The sequence below is a fragment of the Eretmochelys imbricata genome, chromosome 6 (assembly GCF_965152235.1).
Source record: "Eretmochelys imbricata isolate rEreImb1 chromosome 6, rEreImb1.hap1, whole genome shotgun sequence".
Lineage (NCBI taxonomy): Eukaryota > Metazoa > Chordata > Testudines > Cheloniidae > Eretmochelys > Eretmochelys imbricata.
In genome coordinates this window covers 68,679,536-68,701,130 of record NC_135577.1, presented here as the reverse complement: position 1 = coordinate 68,701,130, position 21,595 = coordinate 68,679,536, and the positions used below count along the sequence as shown (strand labels likewise).

General features: G+C 44.6%; 2 protein-coding genes across 9 annotated transcripts in view; one reads left to right on the top strand and one right to left on the bottom strand.

Annotated features, from left to right (window-relative positions):
• UBR1 (ubiquitin protein ligase E3 component n-recognin 1) overlaps nucleotides 1-2,498 on the bottom strand; it is a 145,754-nt gene extending 143,256 nt beyond the window's left edge. For both annotated transcript variants that reach the window (XM_077818803.1, XM_077818804.1), the window contains exon 1: nucleotides 2,365-2,498. In XM_077818803.1, coding sequence (XP_077674929.1) covers nucleotides 2,365-2,454 — 90 coding nt within the window. In that variant the 5' untranslated portion in view covers nucleotides 2,455-2,498. The remainder of the gene's footprint in view (nucleotides 1-2,364) is intronic.
• Nucleotides 2,499-7,616: 5,118 nt separating this feature from the next.
• The window catches only part of TMEM62 (transmembrane protein 62), a 53,450-nt gene continuing 39,471 nt past the window's right edge, over nucleotides 7,617-21,595 (top strand). The window contains exons 1-3 of one of the 7 annotated variants that reach the window (XM_077818795.1): nucleotides 7,617-7,693; nucleotides 17,214-17,325; nucleotides 18,666-18,803. In XM_077818795.1, coding sequence (XP_077674921.1) covers nucleotides 18,764-18,803 — 40 coding nt within the window. In that variant the 5' untranslated portion in view covers nucleotides 7,617-7,693; nucleotides 17,214-17,325; nucleotides 18,666-18,763. Of the gene's footprint in view, nucleotides 7,894-13,766; nucleotides 13,788-17,213; nucleotides 17,326-18,665; nucleotides 18,804-21,595 lie in introns of those variants that run through there. The other 6 variants (XM_077818792.1, XM_077818794.1, XM_077818796.1 and 3 more) reach the window with 6 other exon arrangements.

Below are 21,595 nucleotides of genomic sequence, written 5' to 3'. Positions count from 1 at the left end.
TGTTGTCTTATGGCATTACACACCACTAAGAATCCTTGGGAGAGGAATCTTATGTTGTATTCAGACACTTTTTCTGTAAAAACAGACAAATGTCTTTCCACATGGAAATGTACTAAGACCTTTCAAAAAGTTAATCTCTATTGTATGGTGAGCAGTTTTGCCCTAAATAGAAGGGAATGAATTGTGGATGTTTTTGCCAAACCTCATTTAAATGATCATTACCTTGGAAGGGGTTGGGAGATAGAGAATTGCACTTGTCTGGATACAGAAACATCCCTTTAGGGAGACTAAGATGGTATAATGCACAAAGAAGAGGACGGTCACCTCTCCATAAGCTACTTGTGGCTATCTGAACAGGTGTGTATGGAAATGGAACACAAACTTTTATAAAATGATTTTCATCTGTAGATCACAAAGTATCAAATGAGATTTCTGAGTGCTATGATAAAGAAATCCTCTCATTTAGGCTTTGCAATAGGCTTGTTGTTATTTAAATTAATCCAAATCCAATGACACCATATCTATTATTTTTCTATTTCTTATCCTATTCTGTGGATTTGGGGGCTGAGAGTTGAATGGTATCAATCAGTTCAATCCTACTACATTTTACCAATCACATTAACACTCTGCTTTTCCCTGCTATTCTGTCAAGCAGCTGGAATTCCCAACTCACATTCAAAATAAACTCTTACAAGGTTGAATTTTACTTTAGTGCACAAAACAGTTGTTTTGCTAGTTAAAGTAGAAGCCAGTGACCATTGAAGCCCAGTCTATAGCTCAGAAGACTCCCAGCATTGGACACTGACTACCTTATTGCAGGTGTTCTGAATCTTTTTCTTTCCCCCACAACATGCTATAAAAATTCCACAGCCCACGTGTACCACACAACTGTTCTGCATATCCAGTAGATTAAGAGCCAGGGCCAGCGTTAGAGGGTAGCAAGCCTGGGGTCCCACACCACAGGGGGCCCTGCAAAGCTAAGTTGCTTGGGCTTCAACCATGGGCGGCAGGGCTCAGGCTTTCTGCCTTGGGCCCCTGCAAGTCTAACACCGGCCCTGCTCTCTGGTCTATTTTAGCAGACCCCCTGAAACCTGCTTGCAGCCCCCTACAGGGCCCCACACTCCTGGTTAAGAACTGCTGCCTTATCGGGTATTTCTAAAGTCTGCTTTAGAAGAAAAAGATAAATAGGTAAAATAGTTATTTGATAAATGTGCAGCTCCCACTTAACATTGTCCTGTTATAGGAGAGTAGACTATTATGCTTTTAAAAGAGTTCTCAAACTAGAGTTTTCAGGCAAGATTTTATGTTAAAGTTTTTGATTCAATACCATTCCCTTTATTTTCATTTGAAGTCATCAGCTTTCCAGGGGCTGATGAAAGAAAATAAGATCCAGTTCTATGGGCATATAGACACTAATACAAACAATAAAGAATAAAGGGCCCCTAAACATACCTGTCCCAAAGAGTAAATTCCATATAGCAACCCAGAACTTCAGTGAATATTTGTCCTCCATTTTAAACCTAAATGTAACTTCATGACATGTATTACCTCTGACAAAAAGGCCCCTCCCCTGACTTCAGCTGTGCAAATCTAGGAAGATGGAAAAATCACAGAGCCTTTCAACAGATTATTATTCTTCAAGACAACCTTCAGATCAGAATGATGAGGTGGATGATTTAATTTTATCACTTTCAACAACTGACCTTATGAAAATATTACTTTTCACTAGTGACCCAAACCTATACAAGAGATCACCCTTTATTAGGCAACTGCTTGTTTTAACAGCCTGTTCCAAAACATTGCTGAGAGTACCCAGCTGCAACTCTGCTTTTACTGGTGCATCAGGGCCATTCTTGTCATGCCACTGAGTGGCTGTTTAAAGCATATCGAGCAGTCTTTCTGCTATACAAACCCAGGGAAACTTGCATTTAAGCAAAATATCGCCATCATCCCTTATCTCAAGTTCGCGCAATGAAAACTTTATTCCGCCTGTCACTGACGCTCATCTCTACAAGACAATCGATGGTCGCTGGTCACCTAACTCAGGCTTAGGCTGTGTAGACTACACAGCGCACGGGTGTCACCCTCGCATGGGACGGTGCCACCGGGAAACAGCCATTGACCGCAGGCCAGACAATGGGGGCTAGGTGCGTCCACACTGAGCCCGGGGCGCTAACCCCCAGCGGATGGGGGCCCTCACCTCTCCTGAGGGGCGGCAATCAGAGCTTCCGCTACTCCCCCAGCGGGCAAGGGGCCGGGCTCCCATCCGCTGGAGGCTCCAACCTGTCCGCGCGGAGGTTACCAAGTCACCACGGGCCGGGCACGGGCGACCCCCCGGGAGGACCCATAGGACAGGAGTCTCACCATGGCCCGCTCCTGGGGCGGCACGGGGATCCCACCAGTCGCTCCCGCCGCCGCTCCTGATCCGGCTCCTCCACCGCCTCCATCCGCCATTTTGAGGGCAACTGACACCGCCGCCAAGGCAAGTCCCGCCCCGCCTCTCCGCCACCGAGCCGATCGGAAACAAGTTGCTGGGGCCGACGGGCCAAGCTGCAGCGCCCCAATCTGCCTCCAGACAGTGCGCGCACCTGGCTGCCACCGACCATGCGCCAGCGACCTGCGCCTGCTCAGTCACACCCGCTGAAGCCGCTGCACTTACTTGCTCTCAGAGCCGATCCGGTTTCCTGCTTCCTGGGCAGAGGAAGGGGAAGGGCGGGAAGGGGGGATGGAGCTTCCTACGCCTAGTGGTGGCGGAAGCGAACTTCGACGGAAGCAGCCAGCGCGGGTGGCCAGAATGCGGGTGGACGGCAGAAGGACGGTGCCTCTGCTCAACACCCCTTCCGAGGGGCTGTGGCGCTAAAGGCTGCTCTTCTCGTCAGGGCTTGTCCATAGGAGGAAGCTGCACTGTGATGATAAACCAGTGCAGAGCCCTGTGTGGTCACTCGGATTTTGGTTTACATTAAGTTGATTAACAAGAAGCTGCTCTTACCAGTCATATAGGTATAGTTAAACTGATACGGTTATATAGCTCCTTGTTTGGACACATATTCTGGAATAAGGCCAGGACTACACTACAGACCTATGTTGGGATAAACGATGTTGCTCAGGGCTGTGAAAAATCCACACTCCCATGGGCTTGTCTACACCACGCAGCTTTTCGCGACAAGGCTGTGTCAACATGTGTAAATGCTCTTTGTCGGCACTTTTGCTGACAAAATACTTCCAGCCCCGCAAGTGGCGTTAGCTTTGTCAGCAGGAGAGCGCTCCTGCCGACAAAGCCGCATTCACACTACCACTTGTGTTGGCAAAATTGTTGTCTTTCGCAGGAGGAGGGGGCTTTTTTAAGTACCCTCCAGAGACAAAAAAGTTTTGTCAACAGCTTCACAGTGTAAACATACCCACAGTTACACCAACCTAACCCCCAGTGTAGACAATGCTATGTCAGTGGGAGAGCTACTCCTGTCGAGGTAGCTACTGACTCGTGGAGGTTGATTAACTATGCCAGTGGGAGAAGCTCTCCCATTGGCATAGGAGCATCTTCACTTAAGCCCTACAGTGGTGCAAACTGCATCGGTGCAGCTGCACCTAGTCAGTATTTTAAATGTAGACCTGCCCTTACTCTGGAATAAGAGTGTTCACACAGTCATTCTGGTATAACATCAGCCATTTGCATTCACATCTTGTAAGTATAGTTTTCCTGTGTAGACAAACGCTTTATTGCTTTTCAACAGATTTAAATTAAACTGTTGCAAATTTCTCAAATAGACGATACCAAGGCAAAACCTGAAGGGAATGTCATGGGATAAAGAAAGGAATTTCTCTAACCCAAAGTGTTACCACCTACTGAATTTCAAAGATCTGCTGCAAACAATGGAGGTGTTACAGCTTTTCCACAAAAGGTCAGAAGACTCTTTTGTATAATGAAAAGTGTTAGACAACCTACATTAAATTCCATAAAACTTTCTTAACATTTAGAGTTAAAGTTGCCCAGTGATGACTGGTGGCTACCAGCATATGGAGAGAAATAGAAAGATAAGGTATACACCACCCTCACAATGCAGCTTCCAAATCACTACTGGGAATGAGTCCAAAGGGGGGTGCCTTAATAAAGAGAGATGCGGAAGTTCTAAGAGAATGCGCCATTGGCTGTGGTGGGCCCCACAGATTTGAATTCCAATACTTATCTGCATGCACTCCAACTTCTTTCTCAGAGCTGGGTGTAGTTGTATTGAATGGTGGAAGGATTAGTTGAAGCAGCTTGGCAGAGCTGTTGCTGTAGAAATCATAGAACAATAGGATTAGAAGGGAGCACAAGGGTCATCAAGTCCAGTGATTCTCAACCTTTTTTAATTTGCAGACCCCTAAAAAATTATGAATGGAGATACAGAACCCCTTTGGAAATCTATTGTATGTATACATAGTTAGAGTGACCAGATGTCCTGTTTTTAAAGGGACAGTCCAATATTTAAGCCATCCTGCAAGTGTCCTGACTATTTCTTAAAAACAGGCAAATTGTCCCATATTTTCTGCCTTCCCTGCATCAGTACTGGCAAGTCCTGCTGCTGGTGAGATCCCTGCTAGCCAACCACACCCCCCCCCCCCAGCAACAAGTAGGAGGGTGGGGTGTCCAGTGGCTGGCAATGGGGGTGGGTATGCAAGGCTGGTGGCAGGGTGAAGCTGCAGTGTGCAGGGCCAGGCCACTCCCACTGCCAGTCTGCCAGCGCAGCTCCCGTTGCGTGCCGGCTCTTGGCCAGCAGGGCCCCACCCCCCGTTCCATTTCTGGCCAGTGCTGGCTGTGAGCTGCGGCAGCTGGTGAGTGCTGGCAGGCGCCAGCCTTTACATGTTCCCCCTCTCGCTGTCCTCCACCTGCTTTGTCCCTTTGCCTCCCAGCTCCTCCATATTCTCTCCACGCCCCCCGGCGGAGCATGTCCTGCTCCCAGCACTGTGAGGAGAATCAGCCCCTGGTTGGAGTGCTCAGCTCACTAGCAGCCTGCCAGCAGGCTCCTTCCTTCCCCCACTGCCTCTTGGCTGGGCCGGCGCCCCAGGAAAGCCCAAGAGCCTCCAGCCCATGGCACTGACCAGGAGGAGCCTAGCTCTGTGTGTGCCAAAGCCCACACAGGCTGAAGGTTGTTGGAAGTAAGGGGGGTTATTTTAAAACGGAATTTATGGTATCACCATAAATTGTGTTTTGATACTTTGTCATAAATATAAAGGGAAAGGTAAACACTTTAAAATCCCTCCTGGCCAGAGGAAAAACCCTTTCACCTGTAAAGGGTTAAGGAGCTAGGATAACCTCGCTGGCACCTGACCAAAATGACCAATGAGGAGACAAGATACTTTCAGGGTGGGGGAGAGAAACAAAGGGCTCTCTCTGTCTGTGTGATGTTTTTGCTAGGAACAGAACAGGAATGGAGTCTTAGAACTTAGTAAGTAATCTAGCTAGATATGCATTAGATTCTGTTTTGTTTAAATGGCTGAGAAAATAAGCTGTGCTGAATGGAATGCAGACTTCTGTTTTTGTGTCTTTTTGTAACTTAAGGTTTTGTCTAGAGGGATTCTCTATGTTTTGAGTCTGATTACCCTGTAAGGTATTTACCATCCTGATTTTACAGAGGTGATTCTTTTTCTTCAATTAAAACTCTTCTTTTAAGAACCTGATTGATTTTTCATTGTTCTTAAGATCCAAGGGTTTGGGTCTGTGTTCACCTATGCAAATTGGTGAGGATTTTTATCAAGCCTTCCCCAGGAAAGGGGGTGTAGCATTTGGGAAGATTTTGGGGGGAAAGACGTTTCCAAGTGGGCTCTTTCCCTGTTATATATTTGTTAGACGCTTGGTGGTGGCAGCAATAAAGTCCAAGGGCAAAAGGTAAAATAGTTTGTATCTTGGGGAAGTTTTAACCTAAGCTGGTAAAAATAAGTTTAGGGGGTTTTTCATGCAGGTCCCCACATCTGTACCCTAGAGTTCAGAGTGGGAAAGGAACCTTGACATACTTCATGCAATGAAGTTGCATTTTGATGTACCATTTTTTCAGAGTATCACTGTACAAATAAATGACAACATTTTATGCAACAAAATTGCCCTGAACAAATGACACTTCTAAAGGTGGCGATCCAGCAAGGGTTAAAATTCAAGTTTTAGCTGCAGTAATGTGCAGAATACACAGTGACTCCAACTACCATGCTGGGGAGGGTGATGTAAGTGAATTTAATCTGGCCATTTGTCCAGCAAATGCCTCAGATCCCTAAATTGATATTATTGTTTTTGAGACAAGTTAAAAAAGCATTCCAACTTCAACACATCTGCCACTCAAGCAAAGGAAGTCCCCACAAATGTTGCTTTGAAGCGATTCCTTCCCTGGGCCAAGAAAGGGGTATCCAATAAGTTGCCAATAAGTTCTAAAGGAATCTCCATGCAGCCATCCTTTTTGAAGGACGGTTGTTGCAAGAAAGTAATACAGAAGTGAGAGGGGGTGAGTCCTAATATTGCCAACTCCAAGTATTAAAAATTGAGTCTCTTCCTCTGCCCCCAAATTCATGAGATTAATTTAAAAACTGAGATTTTTAAATTAATATATCTTGAGTTCTTTTTATTTTTCTTGTCTTTTGAGCCTGTTGGGTGCAAATTTTCAAGTTTTTTGAGGGTTAGAGAGTTACTAGTTTTTTTGAAAGCAGTAAACTGAGATTTCTTCTTCTTCAAGCCCTAGGCTCTAGAGTCATAATACATATGCTAACACAATCAACAAGGTTTTAAGAAAATCACCAACTACCAGGAGAGTTGACACTGATGTCCTTCAAGTACATGAGCAGCACAGCCAGGGGTGAAGATAACATTAAGCTCTTACCAGTATGGGGGCCTGGCTCTGGGCCCCCAGAAGGGTCAGAGCCTCAAGCGGAAGGGGTGGGGCGTTGGGTAGAAGGGCTGGGAGTCAGCCTCCCCTAGCCAGCCCATCCGTGCTGCCTAGCTTGTGTCACCAGGGGCTCCGGCTGCTGTTGTGGTCACGGTGGCAGCGGCTGGGAGCCCTGGGCCCTTTTAAATAGCTAGCCCCAGGGCAGATGCCCCTTTTGCTGCCCCCCCCCCCCGGTCAGTGGCCCAGGGGGGCATAAGGAGCAATGACTTTAAAGTGCAGCAGGGTCCTTTGCTGCAACAGCGCTTTAACTTTGGCTGCACACAGGCCAGTACCGGCGGCCACTTTTTACCAGTACGCCGTAGCGGCCCGCTTTCACCCTTGGCTCCAGTGGGGACAAAGCTGGGACCAACACCTGTGGGGGAAATTTCACATAATGATCGGTGATATATTTGAATCAAAGATAAAACATTTGCAGCAAAATCCATCAGCCTGACAATGGGGGAGTACATGAGTTAAAACATGATACGTTATATAAAAACAGGCTCCGCAGGAAGGAGGCCTCCTTCCCCCACAGCACTGACGCTTGGCAAGGCCTGCTAGACTCAATGCGTTGAGCTGTAATCCCATTCAACTAACTTGCACCTCTCCCCTCCCGCACTGACTGCAACGGGAACAGGATTAGCGTAGGGAGAGACAGGAGTCCTCCAAGAAGACCATAGATGGGAGGAAGTGGCGGCCTGACAAGCCCTGGCGCGAGGGCCCGCTCTGGCCGGGCCGATGCGGGGCGGAAGCGGTGAAGCCGGCAGGGTGGCCCGGAGAAGGGCAGGCGGTGGCCGCAGCGACAGGTGCTGCCCGGGGTGGATGAATGGTTGTGGGGCCGGGGAGGATGCTGCGGCTGGCGGCGGGGCTGCTGGCGGCGGCCCTGGTGGCGCTGCTGCTGGACTGGTACGGCCCAGCGGGGCCTCAGCGCCTAGGCCAGCGCCGCCCTTTCGCTCGGGAGCCGGCCCCCGGGCCAGAGGCTTCCAACCTCTTCTGGGTGGTGCAGGTGAGTGGGGGCGGGGCAGGATCCCGGGCTCCGCGTTCGGGGGCGGCTGGTTGCAGCGGGGTGCGCTGCCCTCTCGGTGGCCGCTGCTCTCAGGCCTGTAGGGAGGGGCAGCCTGAGCGTTACCATGGCGATGTCTCGGGGCGGGGAAGCGGGGCCGCTTGGCTTGGCTTGGCGGCCTCCCCGTGGCGGCAGAGGGGTTCCCCTGCGGTAGAGTGGCGCGGCGGTGGCGTGTGCTAGCAGCGTGGCAGCGACTGGTGTGACGTCGGGGGATGTCATAGCCATGGTGATGCAGGGCCATGAGAGCGAGGGATTAGAAGTGTTTGGTTGAAATGTATTTCATTTGCAAAGTCTCTCAAAATGTCTGTCAGCTTTTGACCGGTTCTAGTGGTGATTCTGCCCTGAAGTTGTGAGGCGATGGCCTACATCATGGTGAAATGGCAGTGGCCTCTGGTGTGATGTTCCATGCGCATGTCACTCATGTTGTACTGGGGGAATGTTGCATTGAAATGTCATCATGGCGCAACATGCTGAAGTTTTGCAGGCCCTGGAAGCGTTAATACTCTTGCAAGGCCAGGTTCCTGGATGCAAGATCTCTTAACAGCGTTGACGTGTTACCAAAAATATCAGGATAGGTGCCAGCCCTGTGTTGGGGTGAGCAAAATGTGGCTCATGGCCTCCTGTTACGTGTAGAGGTGTTTGCCAGGCCCTGATGTGGGTTATTCCTCTATATAATGATGAGAGTGTCTGCAAGCTGCTCCTATTTATGCAAGTTGTTGCAGCTCTCAAACTCCTGGCAAGTTGACAGTGTTGATCTTCCTTAGGCTAAATTCTGGCATCTTTCCCCTGGTAAACTGGAAAATACTTTCCTGTTCCCAGTCTCTCTCACAATTAACTATAACTGATGGGGCTTGACCAGTTTACCAGACTGGATGGAGGACTATGTCTCTTTGTTTGAAGCAGATATGAAAGATAAGGGAACTCATCCAGCTAAGTCAAGGGTTAATACCCTAGGGCAAACTTTTTGGCCCGAGGGCCACATTGGGGTGGGGAAATTGCTTGCAGGGCCATGAATGTAGGGCTGGGGCAGGGAGTTGGGGTGTGGGAGGGAGTGCGGTGTGCAGGAAGGAGCTCAGGACGAGGGGTTGGGGCACAGACGTGGTGCGGGGGAAGGGTGACCAGACGTCCCAATTTTATAGGGACAGTCCTGATTTTGGGGTCTTTTTCTTATATAGGCTCCTATTAGCCCCCCCACCCCATCCCGATTTTTCACACGTGCTGTCTGGTCACCCTAGTGTGGGGTGTACGAGAGGGTTCAGGGAAGGAGGTAGGGGTACAGGAGGGGGTGCACAGTGCGGGAGGGGGCTCAGGGCAGTGGTGCAGGGAGGGTTGCGGAGTGCTGGAGGGGGCTCAGGACAGGGGTTTGGAGTGCAGGAGGGGTGCAGGGTGCGGCAGGAGGCTCAGGAAAGGGGTTGGGGTGCAGGGTGTGGCCGGGGGTTGGGGTACAGGAAGAGTGCAGCAGGGGGCTCAGGGCAGGGATTTGGAGTGTGGGGTGCAGGAGGGGTTCGGGATGAGGGCTCTGACCCAGCACTGCTTACCTGGAGCGGCTCCGGGGTGGCAGCGGCGCACACGGAGGCCAGGGCAGGCTCCCTGCCTCGCTACCCTGGCCTTGGCCCCGGCCCTGGCCCCGCACCGCTCTGGGAAGCAGCCGGCACCATGTCACTGCGGCCCCTGGGGGAGGGGGCGCAGAGGACTCCACGTGCCTGTGGGTACCTCCCCTGAAGCTTCCATTGGCCGCGGTTCCCCATTCCCAGCCAATGGGAGCATCAGGGGAGGTATCCACAGGCAAAAGCAGTGCACGGAGCCCTCTGCCCCCGCTCCTCCAGGGGCCACAGGGATGTGGTGCTGGCCGCTTCCCGGAGCAGCGCCTGGTCCACGGTACCACGGGGGTGGCAAATCCGCGGGCCAGATCCAAAGCCCAGAGGGGTCGGATCCAGACCGCGAGCTGAAGTTTGCCCACCCCTGTTCTAGTGAGACATCAGAGGCGTTCTGCCCTCAATGGTGGTGCTGTTCTTGGAATTATATAACTGAGGGAAATGGTTAAATTCCTTTCTAGCATAAAAAATGAATATTAGTTCTAAATATAATTAAAAGTTAAAACACTTTTTAATTCATATTGGGTTTTATATAAAACTTTCTAAAAATACCAAATTTAAGATTTTAGTGTAAAACTCATTGATAGCATCTGAACTGGGTTGTCATATCTGAAACCTTTCCTTGGCCTTCATTTTTTCTCAAGTCTCTGTTATACAGTGCATATCCATAAGATTATATAAATGTTTAGATCCATTGATACTTAGTGTTTTAATGTGCACCAATTGTTTATGTACTTACAATAAATCCAGCTGAGATGTCCTGTGTTGCTGCTGCTCAGTTATACTCTTCTTTGTAATTATTTTTTCTTTGACTGTTTTGTAATGATTCATCCACCTTTCATATCTATTAATAGGTTCCTGTGGTAATAGCTTCCTATTTATTGTTGATATGTGTTTTTGTTTTGTTTGAGCTATATGCTACCTTTGACACTTCACTTTTATTCTGGTAGGTTTAGGGAAAAAATCTGCCCCTGTATATGCTCAGTAATTTACTAACTTCAACTGGAGCTCCTTGTGCATAACCACGGTTCCCAAACTTTGTCCTCCTATTCTTCCTCCCACTCCTCTTCTATGGATAAGTTATTTTAAGTTATTTTTCTTCAACTCATGCAGTGCTTGTTATCATTGTAGAGTTAACTCAGTTTAAAATCAAGTGCTGCCCAACTCAAGTCCCATCCACATATCAAAAACCTTGAGTCAATGTTGGTGGTGCTTTTAACTCAAGGTGATTGGCCTACCAGGAGGTATCCGCTACAGCTCAGGTTAGCACAACTTGTCAGCTGCTAACACAGTCACTCTATTCAGTAGTCACTCTACAGCTAACTCAGGGGTTCCCAAACTTTTTGCCTGTGTGACCCCACTTTCAGACTTACTGTTTCCTATTACCTCAGACAGGAACAAAGCAACATAGTTGTGGAGGAATCCAAGGAATTTACATATTAAGTACATTAATTAATATGCTGTAATATGACATGAGTTTGCATGTTGCGACACAGCCTCTCAAAATCCGGTGGCGTGGTAGAAATTGAACATCTAATCTCTGATATGACATCAATGGTAGATCAGTACCGAGACTTGATGGACACAAGTGTACTGAATCCAGCTTCACACAACTATGTGCTCGAGAATGGCATCATCAGTTTGAAGGTGTATGTTGAGAGTGCAGGATATTCATTCTTGACAGCGAACCAGAACTCTGGGAGAGAAAGTTGGGCATATGTTTCTCGCAAGAATCAATTGCAGGAAATTTAGATGAGCTGGCAAATCCATGGCATCAGGCTTGCACTGAAAGGAATTTCGCACCCAATAATACTTTGTCACATCTAGGTCGGGGGGAAAAAGGATGCAAACTCTTCTTCCTGCTGGCTGAGAAGCTCAGTCATCACCTGTGTGGGATGTTGAATAATTCCATTGTGAGTCAGGAACCTGCAAAGTTGTGGGAAGGATTCATAGTTTGTCTTCAATAGATTAGTCTTCCAGAAAACAATTTTCTTCATGAATCCTGTGATTTGATCACTCAGCTGAAGGATGTGGGTGTTCTTTCCTTGCAGACTTGTATTCATTTCATTCAGTTTCCCAAATATGTCTGTGATATAGGCAAGAAGGCACATCTTTCTTTGGTCACATAGAAAATCAGTGAATTCACTCTTTTTGCAGATCATTGCATGTGCATGCAGCTTGTCTTTTAGTTCAAAAAATCATACCAGTGCATGTCCTCTCAAGAACTTCAGTGTGGAACAACACGTCATGATCAGACCCCATTTCTTCACACAGTTTGCAAACAGACACTTGCGAAGAGGCTGAATCTTGATGTAGTTCATAATAGACATGACCTGGTGCAAAACTCCCCTAACTCTGGACTCAGAGCTTTAGATGCTAGGTGTTCTCTGTGAATCACACAGCAGAAGGATCAAATTTCTTTACCAAGGCACACAGACCTGCTTTGTGGCCTGTCATAGATGGAGCTCCATCTGTGCAAAAGCCCATCAGACGATAACATGGTATATTTTTGTCTTGCATGTAGCACATTGAATATCCCTTGTGCTGTGTCATGTCTGGTAAGAGGGAGAGAGAACAGAATGCCTTTGGGAATTGCACCTTCTCATTTCACATAAGCCAAGAAATGTGCATCATGGCCCTGAGTGCTCACATCAACTTGAAGAACAAAAGCAAATCTATTTTTTCAGATGCTCCACCAGTTTGTTTTCCTGATCTGCAGCTATTGCCTCAATCCTTTGCTTCACTGTGTTGTTGGAGACTGGTATGACTTTGAGTTTGGTTTGTGTCTGTTTCCCCACACATGTTCACCATATTGATTTGCAGGTGGCAAAATCAAAGTCCAGTTGTGTGAGGCTTCTAGGCATGTGTGATGTAGTAACTCACCTTAAAGGAAGCCTAGAGCCTGGTCAGAGGCTGACATGGCTCTCTAGAATTGTGATTGTTGTTGTGAAAGAATTCTTTCCATCGCTGGAAAAATGACCTTTGGTTTTCCAATGTGCTCCTTGTGTGGAGTTTTGTAATGTGACTCAAGTTTATTAGGTTTCATGTTTTTGCTAGATGACACTGTGTGACATTGCAGGCACTTTGGCATTTCTTCGTTCTTGACCAAAACACAGGTGAAGCCATACTCAAAGAAAGCCTTGTCGTATTTGCAAACATGTTTCTTTGCACTAGACTCACTGCCAGAGGTTTAAGCAGATACTCTGTGTAAAAATGAGTCCATTGTGCCTCTTATCACAAATGAGCAAGAGGAATTCACTGTTAAGCAAATGAGGCCAGGACTTAGGAAGACCCTGCATGGTGATACTAGGGCAGCACAGAGACAGTGACTTACAGTTATTCTTTATCGAGTGCCAGCAGGGTACTCAGCGTGACATAAAAGAAGATATAGGCCCCACCTTAAGAAGTTTACAAGCCACTGCAGATTCCCATCTCAGAAAAGGCTATCAAAGGCTCCTGCCTGCTCCAGCCACGAGGATGCTCTGTTGATAAGGCTGCTGCCCACAGATAAGGAGCTTCTGTATTGAAGTCTCTCATCTGGCTGCTCGCATAGCTGGACAGTGCAAGTGTCCAAACTGGTGTTTGCATAGCCAGCATGTCCAGAACTGCTCCACAAATACCACCCCATGAGGTCGCCATTTTGATCTACAAAATAGTGGCCTCTGCACAGTGTGACCTTGCACACACCATACATGTGAGGTAACACCATGAAGAGGCCACAGTTTTGTAGACAAAAATGGTAGCCTCCTGGCATAGTGATTGTGGAGAAAGTCTGGCCAGGTTCAGAGGCAGATTGCATTGTCTCTCAGGCAACTCTGGCCTCTTGGACGCATGATCCCATCTGCTGATGGCGTGACCTCATTTGGGGTACCCATAGTTTGGGAACCTCTGAACTAACCTCTTGAGTCCCTTCCAGCCCTTTGTTTCTGAGAGTGTTATTTTGCAGCTTGGCTGCTCTCACTCAATCTAGGCTAATTAAAGAGGTGTGAACTCAAGTTACCTACACTGAAGTTATCTCTGCAGAGAGAGTTTTGTCTTTAATTTCAATAATATTGAAATATTCCTGACTTTCAAATATATCTTTACTAAATCTGCAATCTTATCAGCCATGTATAAATCTTTAACAGCTGCTTTATCATTAACCCGCTTTGATTAATTTCCAAAGGCTAAATCCAAAATAGCTTCTGATCTTGGGGGAAATATGCTCCTGGCTCCCTGGTGATTCCACAAGGCTAATACCAGGTCAGTGTCTAGATATAAATCCACATGATCAGTATTCTGGCCTTTTTTACAGCCCTTCCTTTATCTGCATGAACACTTCCTGCTTTGCTTTCTCCTGCTATCCTGCAGTTCTGTAAATGTTTCCTGTGACATGTCTGACATTTCTATATTAGTTGTGCACTAGTCTAAACTGTCACTTATGTTATAGATATTTTGAATATATGGAATCACCTCCCTCGTCCACATGGTCACTCCTCCAGTTCAGCTGTCATTTTGGCACATGTTGAGATTTTTCCTTCTCCCATCCCTGGGATCTTCTGTGATTCTCATGGAGTCCTGAGGCTCTCCATAACTTTCAAATCTTTCTACTTCAACAACCTCCATACTCCACATTACAGCCAACTTTCTTTTAGCTAAGGAGGACTGAAACTGATTCCTTCCGGTGCCTGGTTATGTCACTGCTGTGTAAAAAAACCACTCCTTTCTGCACAGTGCTCCCAGGCCCTGTTATATGTTCATGATTATTTTCAAGGAGATAGCAGGGAGTGGTTCTTGTTTGCATTCCGGGGGACATTACGATATATACATTGAGTAGGGAAAACTACTTTTTTTTTTTTTCTTACCATAGGTCAGTAATGCAGTGTGTGATAAATGTGAGGAACACATACACAAAAAGTCAATCTTACATCAGCATATTTTTAAAAAATAAAATATTACCTACCTTTAATTTTTCAGCAAATAAGTGACTAAAAAGTGAGTCTTCATTTTACTAATATCAGTTATATCTCACATTTGATGACAACAGGACTAGATGGAGAGAGAACTTTGAATTAAACTCTCATTTTGCAGTATGACTTTTTTGGATCCCTGATTTAAAGGAAAACTGCAACTTATTTTCATTAGTGTTATCACTTTATTTAGGTGTAAAAATGAGCAAATTGCAGATTCAGTAGAACTTCACTACTTTGCACACCAAAGATGACAGTTTTGCAGCACTTCTCAACAAAGGTCTAATTGAGCTGTTGTAGTGAGGTTTCATATTACTAAGACCTCATTATTTTCACAAAATATTTATTAGTATTTAGCATCAAACGTAACATGTCAAATAATGAATATGGTATACTTATGGTGTATTCATTACCTTCACTTTTTTATTGTGCTATCTCTTTACACTCTAGTTCATTCATTTGCAGTCAGCATACCCATCATTAGTACAAATTAGTGAGGTTCATAATATTTTAAACAGATATGAAATATAACACATATTATTTGTTTAATATACATTTATCTGTCTTGAGGTCGAGTTCTGATATAGAGAGAGCTCCCATAGAGGTTGGTGGGAGATTTTCTTGTATGAGGACTGCAGAATCAGGTCCCAAGACATAAGAATTCTTATCATTGCAGTCTTCCTTCAAATGGCTGAAAAGTAGAGAGGAACCTATGACTATTTTTTATTGTTTTGCACCTCAGCTGCTTTTTAGATTAGCTATAAGTGTTTGTGTGAGTTTGGTTCTTATAAAAATGAACTAATAACTTAAATTAGAGCCCGGTTTATTGTTGTCAAGTACTGTGTAATCTTCCAAACAACGCACTTCAGTCCTAACCTGCCTTATGGACAAATGAAGAGCTGTGAAATGGACAATCTAATTTTCATTTGTGAGGTATTCAGGATTTGAACACAGGTCTCCTGAGATGAAAGACTAATGTGTAGTAATCCATTATATCTAGCTTAAAGAAATGTGATTGAAAGTCTTTGCTGACAAAATGTAACCCTTCTGCCTGTCAGAGTTGGCATCAACAAGGGCCAGGTTCAGTATCTAGGGGTTCCATTCCAATAACACAATGCACAACCGGCTCGAGCCCCCACCCAGTGACCTGGGACAAATATATACCAACCCCCCGGGCACCTCTAAGAGGCAATACTTCCCCTCTCGCAAGCACAGAGTCTGAGTGTAGCAAAAGCATTTTAATAACCGAGAGAAACAATGTGGTATTATGTTGGGGAAACACCACCAACAGGATTCATAACACAAACCATGAGCAAAAACCCACCCCGAGCAAAAACCCACCCCAAGCAAATTGGGCCGTATCCTTTCCGTTTGGTTCTTGAGTCCAGCAACCCAAAAGTCTCCGTCTCTGGTGAGTCCAGAGTTCAGAAGTTCATCTGGAGAGTTTTACCACCCCCCCCCGGCCTGTGTGGAAATGGGGGGGTGGAGAGAGAGAGTAAACGGCTGCCCCGCCTCTCCGTGGGTTTCTGCTGCAGCCTTCACCTCCAGCTGCTCCTCTCCACTAGTCGTCCATTGAGCTGCTCCGCCAGCTGCTCATTCCCAGTAGCCATCCTGCAAGCCACTCTTCCAGCTGCTCCTCTCCAGTAGCTGTCCTGCAAGCCACTCACCAATATATCTTCAGGCCCCCTACTACTTAACACTGTACTCAGTGATTTCAGTTCTTTAGTGATTTCAGCTCATAATAGGGGAGCCCCAGTGCTGGTGTACCATTGGCCCAAAGTGAATTTAGCTCTGCAATCTGTAACCAGGTTCCTAGTGGAATCAAAATTAGCTCTGCTATTACACAGTAGAGAGAGGAGGCGATGCAGCTGGCATTTAGGGCTCTCAGAAGAGGCCCATACCACAATGTACAAATGCCTGTCCCCAGCCTATCTCCCTTCACTGAGTTTTGGAACCCATGTTCCTTGCCTGGCGAGTGCTACTTAGTTGATGGCGAATCCCTCCACCATAACAAAAAGCCAAGTACAGTTCCACTGTCCTTGATTCACATAATCAGGATAATAACACTTTATTCTTCCTGCCTTAATAACAGAGAAACTGGGGATCCCACAGCAGCCAACGTGACCATCTAGGCGGGGTGGGTGTGCCTATGCAAATGAGATCAGCCCCCGAAGTTCTTTTCCACAACCCGCCACAACTCACCACAGATGTCAGGGTAGAGCTCATCCTGACTCTGCTTACAAAAGTAAACCATAATTCAAACAAATTTGTTCTGTCTGGTCTTTTGTCAGTCCTATCTAACCTAATAATTTTCAAATGTGGAATTATTTGAATGTCTTGGTTCAAAAGAAAAGCTGCCTTCAAAATATATGAAAGGTCTAGTAATCCCTTTTGGGTAGCCCTCACATTGATGAAGGCATTTCTAATTGATCCAGTACACTTTCTGTTTAGTTGTTTTAATAACCGTCTTTGTCATTCTTGAGATAAGACTTGTCACTTGATCTCTGCATGGGTGATTTTTAGAAATCTTTGAGTAAAGCTGCTGGAAAATTATTTGGGTCCTGGTATGAAACTACTAATTTATTCTCAAGTCCTGTTTAGATGGCTCTTGCTTTGCAAAACATTTAGAGTTGTTTCTGGCAATGATCTCTCCCTAAATATATTTTTTGGTCTCTCCGTCTGTGATACAATACCTTTATCCAATATATTCTTTCTGTAGGTATCAGACATTCACATCAGTAGGTTTCGGGATCCCAAACGAGTTCCTGACTTCGAAAAGTTCTGTTCTGAAACAATTGATATAATTCAACCAGTGCTTGTTCTAGTGACAGGTAAGCAATTCAGAAATTATATTTCTCTACCTATTGCCCCTTCCTTGGTAATACATTCAGGTTAGTAAAATGTCTAGCTTCTCAAAGTAAAATGTCCAAGCTTAAGGCATCTTAAGTAATGAAAATCAAATTGCAGGTGAAAAAACAGTTGTTAGACCACAAAAAGATACTTTCCTATGCCCAGCAGAATTAGCATTGTTTTAATTTATTCTACGGGTGCAAGCAGAAGGTTAATAGTGAATTTTTAGTGCTCATCATCACTGACTGTAACTAGGTGGTGCACATATTGGGTGCATTCTGAAGTTTTCCTTACAGTTCTGCCAATGCACATCAGTCCTAGGTCTCAGTACAGATCCTATCAACTCATTCATACACAGGCTAAAAAACAAGCATCAGATTTGGTGGTGGAGCTTACTATGTCTGTATTCTGAGGGTAAAAAGAATAACCTCTGTTCAGTTATATAACTTTTTTGTAATTGTGAGAACTCATTTTTACTTATTTGCATTGCTCATGTTCTTTTGACCATATGTCATATCAGGACAAATAAAAGAGACATAAACTGTTTATTTAACTGCTCTGCCACAATTATCAATATGGATCAGTATTTGTTAAATGGTCTGAGGAGACTTTGCAGTAACAGCTGTATGAAAGACTCCAGAATCTAAGTGCTAGCAGGGTCACTAAGTAGAGTTTGTACCGTAAATGAATATCTCATTTGTTGAGCAAAATTGCTTCCCAGACAGCTTTTTGCATAAATTATAGCAGTTCAGAAACATTTTAATCTATTTTTAGAGATAGTTAAACAATGTGCATCATTTAAGTAAAGGAAGAAGGGTTTAAAATACAGACTCCTAGGGAAAGTAAAATGAAAATGTGAACAAAGGCAACAGGAGACACACCTCGTATTTTAATCAGTACTAAAATGGGCGATGGCTGATCCTCTATACCAGGAAATGTAACAGTTAACTTGGTGACAAGATGTTTTCATTATTTGTAATTGAGGATTCTGCCTTAGTATTTTCAAAATGTAATGCATTCTTGTAAAATATTTTTTGCTTGTAGGCAAGGATGTGGCATTAAAGAGTGTTGCCATGACATGTTAAACACAAGTTTGAATGTAACTGATACACTATAGGTGGCCTGCCTTTGCTAAGAGGGCTTTACCTTGCAATAATAAATCTAGTACCAAATGGCAGTAGGCATTAGAATGTGTTCACAGAAGGTCTGTCATTGTGTTGAGCGTAAGGCATGTGCACTGAATGCTTGCATTATATAGCTCTTCTGTGTGATTTATGAAGAATGAAGCATGTAGTTCAGTCTTGGTCTTGTGCCCTTACAGGTGATTTGACAGATGCCAAAACAAAAGATAAACTGGGCTCTGAGCAGATTGAGGTGGAGTGGCAAACTTACCAGTTGATCCTGAAGAGATCAAGAGTCATGGAGAAAACCAAGTGGATAGACATCAAAGGGAATCATGGTAAGAGAGAGCCAAAAAACTAATAGTTTAATGAAGCAGCCAAATAATCCCAGGAAAGAAGAAACTTAACCTAGTCAAATGGAAGTTCTAGGCAACCTTCCATTTTAAGATGCTAATATTCATTAATAAACTGATATATGTTATGAACTCCTAAAATATGCTTGCCAACTGAGGGCCCAATTCGTTGAAGTCGGTAGAAGTGTTTTTGTCTATAGGGATTGTAGGATTGGGCCTTTAGAGAACAAGGAGGAAGGCTTTCCCTTGCTTCTTGCTGCTGACTGGCTCATAACTGAGTAAAATTTTTAAAGAAACTCATTTAAATAAACAATCACATAGATAGGTCTAGCTCCTGACGCATAGAAGGGATTTCTGAAGGAGTTTTTGAAACACTTCTGCAGTTTTCACAGATAATACCTTCTTGACCAATTAAAAAACTAAACTACCTTAGTTTCTCTACCTCTACTTGTAAAACATGTAGTTTATGACTACTTTGTTCTTTTTGATCTTAAACCCAAATTAGCAGTCAAATTATTTCCAATGCTAAGTTAACTGCAGCAAAAATGGAAGCATATAAATAAATAAATAAAAAGGTTAAACTTTCAAATACTGACAGGCTCTCTGGTCAGTTTACAAAGTTCATTGCACCAGGGATTTTTGTTTGGTAAATGTTTTCTTTAAGTTTCTTATTCTGAGGCTAAAACTGTTTTACAACATTGAACCCCAGTAAAACAAATTACACGGAAGTGAATCTTCTGTCTGGTTGTTACCAGAGTGTCTCTTTACCTGTTCCCAGTATGAGAGTCGTTGCTCGGTGAGAGAGAATGAATTCTGCCTTTCCTCTCATCCACTTGGTTATGTAGCCTCACAATTTCATTAGTTTCTACGTTAGCTCATTCCCTTGTTTCCACATGGTAGGAGTCTTATGTAGTTAATGAATTTAGAAATGAAACCTGATGTAGCTTTCCTCTTAGGAAAGGGTATTGGTTATATCCCTGAAAACTACGATGTGGAGTCTCAACAACTCATCACTCTCCTGACAAGAAATTCTTTGTGAAGGGAAATTCAAAAACATACTGATCACTGATAAAGGACTGTACTGAGACTGCATGGTGCATTCTTCTCATTATTCCACAGTCCTCAAACCCTGAAGGTCCCTTGTCATAGTGAATTCCCTTCACTGAGAGGGGCTGGACATGTATCTCTCAGAAGACTTTCAGTGCTTTTTCTTCAGTTGTCAAGAACATTGCTAAGGATTAATCTGAGGTCACCCAGATTAATTTTAATTGGTGACTAATTTATTTTCTGTGTAAGGAATGAGTGTAAGTGCAAATTAAATACTTAGGAACACCTGCTCTTTCCCCCCTCCATGTTCACATTTATTGGTTTATTCACTCTCCTCACTTGTTCTCGTTCAATCTCTCCCATTCCTACCCACTCTCCTAAATTCCATTATGTTCGCTACTCTCTCCTTTTATCACTGTTTTCCTCTCATTTACTCATTTTCCCATCTTCCCATTCATTCTCTTTTCCCTCATTCACATTCTCCCTCATCTTATCTCTGTCCTCTTTTTTCCTTCTCCTCCCAAAATCAACTGTTGACCAGCCATCTCTTTATGGGATGCAGCTGTTCCTGGAGCTCTTAGCATTTGTCTACACTTAAAGGTTTTTTCTGTAAAACTAGGTTTTTTTCAGCATAAACTGCCTTGTGCCCACACACACAAGTTATATTTACAGTTTTTCTGGCCTTTTATTCCACTTTAATTAATCCACTTAGGAAGTGACATAACTTCATATCAGAATGAGTTATTTCAGTATGGAAACCAATCCTAGAATCCTGCGAGAAGGAGATTCGCCAAGACAGCCAAGAACTCTTTATACGCCCAACCTGAGCCAGAGACCCAGGCATTAAGCACCCAATGTGCCATTGCCCTTGCAGAAAGAGCACTATCAGTTGTTCAATGCCTGGCAAATCTCTGAGGGAAGTGAAAGAGGACAAGGGAGGAGACAGTTGCTGACCTAGTGACAGCATGCCAACAGAGCGCCAAAAAGACAGAAGATTAGAGGGAAATTTTCATGCTCCAGAAAAAAAACGAGAGAGAAGAGGACAGGGATTATATACCGAGAAAGGGACCGTCAAGGAAAAGATGTTGGACATGATCACAGAAGCAGACGAATCTACTGGAAAACAATGTGTTGCTTGACTCATGCCCAATATTCCAGCCTAGCCGTAACCTGCAGTCTGTTGAGAATACAGGATATTGGGAACACCTTTTCAAGGCTCCGGTTAGAAGGGACAGTCCCTTCCCATGCTATTCCATCGCTCAAGAGAAGGAAAACAGCTACAAACCCACCTATACATTTTTGTGACTCTATCTGCATAAAGATGTGTGAACTCAGCACTTGGAGCATGTGTGCCCTATTTCCAATGGTTTTAACTTTGTTCTGTGTTTGTTTAAATCAATAAAGGCTTTTTATTTACAACTCTGCTGAAAATTTCATTGAGTTACAACTCCCGCTTAATAACCTCCGTTCCTAAATAATATCATCACACAAAGAGTATTAATTTCTTTGGTTACATTACATTTTCCTCTGCTACATCCTGATCTCAAAGTAGGAGTACAATTCCTCTTTGACCAATTGGGGCATTTTGCAGAGGCACCATCACTGGATGATGATAAAATTCTACAAGTCTCTTCACTCCTGACTTGATGAGGCACTTTCCCTTGCTCTCGTAGATGTTGTTCAAAACATAGCAAGCAACTATAACATGAAGCAGATATTTCTCAAAAGGA